This window comes from Capra hircus, chromosome 2 (assembly GCF_001704415.2).
Source record: "Capra hircus breed San Clemente chromosome 2, ASM170441v1, whole genome shotgun sequence".
In the NCBI taxonomy this organism is placed as follows: Eukaryota; Metazoa; Chordata; class Mammalia; order Artiodactyla; family Bovidae; genus Capra; species Capra hircus.
This window is the reverse complement of record NC_030809.1, coordinates 134519192-134527020: the sequence shown is the minus strand read 5'-3', so window position 1 is coordinate 134527020 and position 7829 is coordinate 134519192. Positions and strand designations below refer to the sequence as shown.

The following is a 7829-nucleotide window of genomic DNA, read 5'->3' as shown; positions in this document are numbered from 1 at the left end:
GATGCAGTTAGATCCCTGGTCTGGGAAAAATCCCACATGCAGAAGAGCAACTAAGCCAGAGCAAGAGAAGGCACTGCAATGAGAAGCCCATGTACCCTAAGGAAGAGTAGCCTTTGCTCACGGAAACTAGAAAAAGTCCTTGCAGTTTAAGGAAGACCCAATAAGCCAAAGATAATTTAGAAATACAAGAATAAGTTCTGTAACAGTACAGAATTCCATTGTGCTTTTTCTTCTTAAACTCCTGCTTGCATACCACCGTCCGCACAGAATTTAACCCTAATATTAATATATTTGTGTATTTAGTCTCTCTATTTTTTAAAATCACTTGTATCTGTCAGGATAGCTAGGAAATGCTGCAGTAACAAGCCCCAGATCTCAGTGTTTTCACACAATAGAGAAGTTTATTTCTCACTTAAACATCACATCTGGAGCAAGTGGAATCATCTAAAAAACTATACTAACAAGAGCAACCAGTGATTATCAAAATGGGAAAAAATATAAGGTATCTAAATTAACAACGAATTAGAAGATATGATGGAAGAGAAGATCCATTTTATACAAGGTTGATTACTTATAGACAAAACAATATATAAAAATAACAATAATACCCAGAGATAAAACTTGCATAATAGTTGTGAAAGGTCTATATGAATAAAATTTAAAATATGCACCAAATCACACAAAAAAGCCTCTCAAATACATGAAGAAAAACATATTATTCTTGGATAATTTTTTCTAAGTTTATGAATGTAATACAATTCCTATCAAACACCAATAATTACTTTTAATTAGGTAAAGTGATTCTGATTTACACATGAAAAAATCAACAAGAAAAATCAAAAGCAAGAGTATCTGGAGAATTCCCTAGCAGTTAGGACTCAGCTTTCATTGCCCAGGACCCAGGCTCAGTTCCTGATTGGAAAACTAAGATCCTTCAAGCCAAAAAATAGAATATTTGGCTTTTCATGAAGATGGCACCAAAGGCGAAGAAGGAAGCCCCTGCCCCTCCTAAAGCTGAAGCCAAAGCAAAAGCTTTGAAGGCCAAGAAAGCAGTGTTGAAAGGTGTCCACAGCCACAAGAAAAAGAAGATCCGGACGTCACCCACCTTCCGGTGGCCCAAAACGCTGCGGCTCAGGAGGCAGCCCAAATATCCTCGGAAGAGCGCCCCTAGGAGAAACAAACTTGACCACTATGCTATCATCAAATTCCCCCTCACCATCGAGTCAGCCATGAAGAAAATAGAAGACAACAACACACTGGTGTTCATTGTGGATGTCAAGGCCAACAAACACCAAATCAAACAGGCTGTGAAGAAGCTCTATGACGTTGACGTGGCCAAGGTCAATACTCTGATCAGGCCTGATGGAGAGAAGAAGGCATATGTTCGACTGGCTCCTGACTATGATGCTTTGGATGTTGCCAACAAAATTGGGATCATCTAAACTGAGTCCAGCTGGCTAATTTCAAATATAAAAGTTTTCACTATAAAAAAAAAAAATAGAATATTTGCCAGGAAAACATTGAGGGCAAAGAGTAATAGTAAGGGTGCTACTAGACCTATCGAAATAAGAAAATGTATTTAAAATCCTCAATGCGGAGGAGCTGGAAGGCTTTGAGCAAATATTTGATCCACTGATGATGAAGGTTGGGAGCTGGAACAACCATAACGGAGGGTTATGAGCATTCATCGAGTGCTCCCTGAGGCTGGGAACGGATGACGAAGGGTCAATACGCCCAGCCTTGAGGCATTCAAAGGCTTCCTTTTGACCACCTGTTTCTTGGAGCAAGGACTGTTGTTTCATGATAAGACTCCCTTTAGAGTTTCGACAAGGCTATGTTATGTCTTGGGCGGTGGGAACTGTATTTTATGCTTGAATGCTTTGATGTTTATCGAAAAAGGCTACGTGCAAGTCTGCTTTATGCTCTGTTCCCTGAGACCATAAAACTGTGCAGCTGGATAATAAACTTTGTCAGTCCACTAGAGGCTGTCCCTGAGTGTTCCTTTCAGAGCGCGGTTCTCCGAGCCTTACACTCAACCAACAAAGCAATGTGTCACGGATACATGAATAGACAGATCAGTGAAATAGAACATTCAGAAATACACTCAGATTATTTTCAGAAGTGATATCTGATAAAGGCAGCATCTCAAGTTACTGCAAAGAAAGATAGGCTACTAAATAAATGGTATTTGGACAGAAACAACCATCTGAAAAAATATAAAATTGAATCTATAGGTTACCATACCAGAATAAAATCCAAATCAAAAAAGATACAATGTACAACAATGGAACTATAAAAGAACAAGAAATAAAAAATAATTTTTTATCTTGGAATAAAAAAGCCTTTTTAAAAAATCAAACTTTAAACTTTTTATTTTTTATTTGGGTATAGCTGATTAACAATGTTGTGGCAGTTTCAGGTGAACAGCTAAAGGACTTAGCCTCACATATACATGTATCTGTTAGGTAGGAAGTTAGACAAAAGCAACAAGGGGAGGCCTGGCTGAAACGGATGCAAGCTGATCTCTGAACTCCATCTTAGACACACCCAGGAGAGCTCACTGATAGGCTGCAAAATAAACACAGAGACTTTTCAACTTCTGCATCTGTGTCCTAGGCACCACAAAATGACCACAGGGGCTTCTCCAAGTAACCTTAGGCAGTTAGGAGCCCAGTAAGGGATCATGAATATTCTACATCTAATTAAAACAGACTGAATTATGGAAAGACATAAACAGCAGGCTGCTGCTGCTAAGTCGCTTCAGTCGTCCGACTCTGTGCAACCCACAGACTGCAGCCCATGAGGCTCCCCAGTCCCTGGGGTCCTCCAGGCAAGAACGCTGGAGTGGGATGTCATTTCCTTCTCCGATAAAGAGCATAGTCTACTGTCATATAGCATATGCCCATTTGCATTCCCTTTCATTGATTGGGGGTGAGTACAAGAGCTACTTTAGTTAGTTAGTTCAGTCGCTCAGTCGTGTCTGACTCTGCGACCCCATGAATCGCAGCACTCCTGGCCTCCCTGTTCATCACTATCTCCCGGAGTTCACTCAGACTCATGTCCATCAAGTCAGTGATGCCATCCAGCCATCTCATCCTCTGTCATCCCCTTCTCCTCCTGCCACCAATCTCTCCCAGCATTAGAGTCTTTTCCAATAAGTCAACTCTTCACATGAGCTGGCCAAAGTACTGGAGTTTCAGCTTTAGCATCATTCTTTCCAAAGAAATCCCAGGGTTGATCTCCTTCAGAATGGACTGGTTGGATCTCCTTGCAGTCCAAGGAACCCTCAAGAGTCATCTCCAACACCACAGTTCAAAAGCATCAATTCTTTGGCGCTCAGCCTTCTTCTCAGTCCAACTCTCACATCCATACATGACCACAGGAAAAACCATAGCCTTGACTAGACGGACCTTAGTCGGCAAAGTAATGTCTCTGCTTTTGAATATACTATCTAGGTTGGTCATAACTTTTCTTCCAAGGAGTAAGCGTCTTTTAATTTCATGGCTGCAGTCACCACCTGCAATGATTTTGGAGCCCAAACAAATAAAGTCTGACACTGTTTCCACTGTTTCCCCATCTATTTCCCATGAAATGATGGGACCAGATGCCATGATCTTCGTTTTCTGAATGTTGAACTTTAAGCCAACTTTTTCGCTCTCCTCTTTCACTTTCATCAAGAGGCTTTTTAGTTCTTCTTCACTTTCTGCCATAAGGGTGATGTCATCTGCATATCTGAGGTTATTGATATTTCTCCAGGCAATCTTGATTCCAGCTTATGCTTCTTCCAGCCCAGTGTTTCTCATGATGTACTCTGCATAGAAGTTAAATAAGCAGGGTGACAATATACAGCCTTGACGTACTCCTTTTCCTATTTGGAACCAGTCTGTTGTTCCATGTCCAGTTCTAACTGTTGCTTCCTGACCTGTATACAGATTTCTCAAGAGGCAGGTTAGGTGGTCTGGTATTCCCACCTCTTTCAGAATTTTCCACAGTTTATTGTGATCCACACAGTCAAAGGCTTTGGCGTAGTCAGTAAAGCAGAAATAGATGTTTTTCTGGAACTCTCTTGCTTTTTCCATGATAAGTGCTACTTTGCACAGGCCCAAAGGAGGAGACTGGAAGTATGAAAGGAGGAAGCCAAGAGGGATCAACAGGAAGAATGAGGAGGATTCCTTTGGGGTGGGCCTGTTCTCATGTCATTCAAGTGTCTAATAAGCGACTCCATGGACTGGAGCCTACCAGGCTCCTCCAGCCATGGGATTTTCCAGGCAAGAGTACTGGAGTGGGTTGCCATTGCCTTCTCAGAATAAAAGATCTGTCTGCTTGAGCTGAACTAAGCTGTAACTTGTCAGACCGTTTAGCCCATTGCTCCAAATTTTTGTTGCAATGAGGCAAGAACCCAGGAAGAGAAGTAAACTGATCTGACATACCATCCTCCCCCACACCTCTCTCCCATTCAGCATGGCACATGACGTTGAGCAGAGTTCCAAGAAAACCTTTTTAAGCTGCCTATCAAAATCTAGACATCGTGGGTATGAAAAGCTTTGGTTTGACAAAAAAAGCACCATGAGAACAGCCAAAAGATGTATTAACAAATGATTAACCATTTGTCTTTGATTAACATTAACATTAAAAGACAAATTGACTTTAATACGGGAGATCTGGGTTGATCCCTGGGTTGAGAAGGTCCCCTGGAGAAGGGAAAGGCTACCCACTCCAGTATCCTGGCCTGGAGAATTCCATGGACTCTATAGTGGGGTTGCAAAGAGTTGGACACAACTGAGCAACTTTCAATTTCACTTTAAAAGACAAATGATTGACATTAACAAATAGCTCCAACACAAACCATAGGCAAAGAACTAATCTCCTTAGTATTTAAAGAGCTTCCAGAAGTCAATAAGACAAAGCCCTAAAATCCAATCAAAAAATGAGGAAAGTTCACAGAAAAAGAAATAAATTTCTCTTAATTACATGAAAAATAAAAAATAAAAAGATTCAACCTCACTCATAAAAAGAAAGTTAAAACTCTTTGAGGAGGATTTCCCTGGGGTCAAGTGGTAAGACTCCACGTTCCCAACGCTGGGGGCTTGGGTTCAGTCCCTGGTCAGGGGCCTAGATCCCACATGTCACAACAAAGAGTTCACATGCCACAACTAAAGATCCTACAAGTCATAACGAGGATGGAAGATTTCGAGTGCTACAGCTGAGACCCTGTACAGTCAAATAAAAATAGAATAAATATATTAAAAAAAAAAAACTCTTTGAGATAGCATCTTCTCCCCTCTTAGATTGGCAAGCACCAAAAAGAAATTTTGACATATGAACAGAAATACTCTCTATTGGTGAGGCTGTGGGGAAGCAGACACATAGCTGGATTGCAGAGGGGACCATTCAGTGATGTGTATCAAGACAAATATAGATTTCCCAGGTCGCTCAGTGGTAAAGAAACTGCCCGCCAGTGCAGGAGACTCAGGTTCAGTCCCTGGGTGGGGAGGATCCCCTGGAGAAGGAAATGGCAACCTACTCCAGTATTCTTGCCTGGGAAACCCCATGGACAGAAAGGCTTGGTAGGCTACAGTCTATGGGGCTGAAAAAGAGTCAAACACAATTTAGCAGCTATACAACATCAAATCAAGAAAAGTATACAGAAGAAAACTTTTCATTCTACAATTCCACTTCCGGGAGTTTGTCTACAGCGATACTCTCTGAAGTGTAAAATGAAATAGGTTCAGGCTTATTCACTGCAGCTTTGCTAGGAGTAGCAAAATATCTGAAACAATCCCAGTGTTTGTCACAATGGGACTGACTAAATAGTTGACTCCATTACTCAAGATAGAAATGAGCAGGTTATCTATATAATAAAATGGAAATATCTTCAAGGTAAACAACTTCCAGATGTTCAAGCTGGTTTTAGAAAAGGCAGAGGAACCAGAGATCAAATTGCCAACATCTGCTAGGTCATTGAAAAAGCATGAGAGTTCCAGAAAAACATCTATTTCTGCTTTATTGACTATGCCAAATTCTTTGACTGTGTGGAACACAATAAACTGTGGAAAATTCTGAAAAACAGACCGGAAAACAGGTGGAATAACAGACCACCTGACCTGCCTCTTGAGAAACCTATATTCAGTTCAGGAAGCAACAGTTAGAACTGGACATGGAACAACAGACTGGTTCCAAATAGGAAAAGGAGGACGTCAAGGCTGTACATTGTCACCCTGCATATTTAACTTCCAGGCAGAGAACATCATGAGAAACGCTGGGCTGGAAGAAGCACAAGCTGGAATCAAGATTCCCGGGAAAAAGATCAATAACCTCAGATATGCAGATGACACCACCCTTATGGCAGAAAGGGAAGAGGAACTAAAAAGCCTCTTGATGAAAGTGAAAGTGGAGAGCGAAAAAGTTGGCTTAAAGCTCAACATTCAGAAAACTAAGATCATGGCATCTGGTCCCATCATTTCATGGCAAATAGAGGGGGAAACAGTGGAAACAGTGTCAGAGTTTACTTTTTTGGGCTCCAAATTCACTGCAGATGGTGATTGCAGCCATGAAATTAAAAGACACTTAATGCTTGGAAGGAAAATTATGATCAACCTAGACAGCATATTGAAAAGCAGAGACATTACTTTGCCAACAAAGGTCCGTCTAGTCAAGAATATGGTTTTTCCAGTGGTCATGTATGGATGTGAGAGTTGGACTGTGAAGAAAGCTGAGCGCCGAAGAATTGATGCTTTTGAACTGTGGTGTTGGAGAAGACTCTTGAGAGTCCCTTGGACTGCAAGGAGATCCACCCAGTCCATCCTAAAGGAGATCAGTCCTGGGTGTTCATTGGAAGTACTGATGCTAAAGCTGAAACTCCAGTACTTTGGCCACCTCATGTGAAGAGTTGACTCATTGGAAAAGACTGATGCTGGGAGGGATTGGGGGCAGGAGGAGAAGGGGATGACAGAGGATGAGATGGCTGGATAGCATCACCGACTTGATGGACATGAGTTTGGGTGAACTTCGGGAGTTGGTGATGGACAGGGAGGCCTGGCATGCTGTGATTCATGGGGTCGCAAAGAGTTGGACACGACTGAGCGACTGAATACTGAACTGAACTGAAACTGTTAAATGGACAAAGCAAAGAGTAGAACTGTTGTTATGGGCTGAGATGTCACCTACTTTCGTGTGTAGAAGCCCTAAAGCCCAATGCCTCAAAATGTCTGTATTTGTAGATAGGCCTTTAAAGAGGTAATTAAGTTAAAATGAGGTCAGTAGGGTGGGCCTTTATTCAATCTGATTGATGGTTTTATAAGAGGAGATTACGATACAGACAATATACATCTATGGACAACCAAGTGAGGACACAGTGAGTAGGTGACCATCTGTAAGCCAAGGAGAGAGGAGAAAGGCCTCAGGAGAGGCCTAACTTGTTGGCACTTTGGACTTCCAGTCTGCAGAACTGTGAGAACGTCAATTTCGGTTGTCTAAACTGTCTTCTCTGTGATATTGTTAGGGGAAGCACACTGATTGAAACCGCCCACCCTGGCCAGGCACCATAGTAACCATTTGCATGAATTGTATTATGACAGGACATCCTGATAAGGAATATGGAACTAATAAGCCACCACCAACCGGAAGAGTTCGGGAAAGGTCTAAAGAAGACACTGCGAGTCCATCCACTTCCCAGAATCCCTGCTAGCATCCATCTTGGCTGAACAAAGGGTGCACCACCAGGGAAGACTCTGAATTAGTAATTGGCCAAAGACCACCCGGAAACTAATCCCATCACCATAAAACCTGAGACTGCAAGCCATGCAGCAGAGCTGTTCTCCTGGGTTCCC

General features: G+C 42.0%; 1 protein-coding gene across 1 annotated transcript; it reads left to right on the top strand.

Annotated features, from left to right (window-relative positions):
* Positions 960-1498, top strand: LOC102190997 (60S ribosomal protein L23a). Its single transcript, XM_005675823.3, has one exon. It carries the CDS (start codon positions 966-968, stop codon positions 1440-1442), a length of 477 nt encoding a protein of 158 aa, XP_005675880.2. The 5' UTR covers positions 960-965; the 3' UTR covers positions 1443-1498.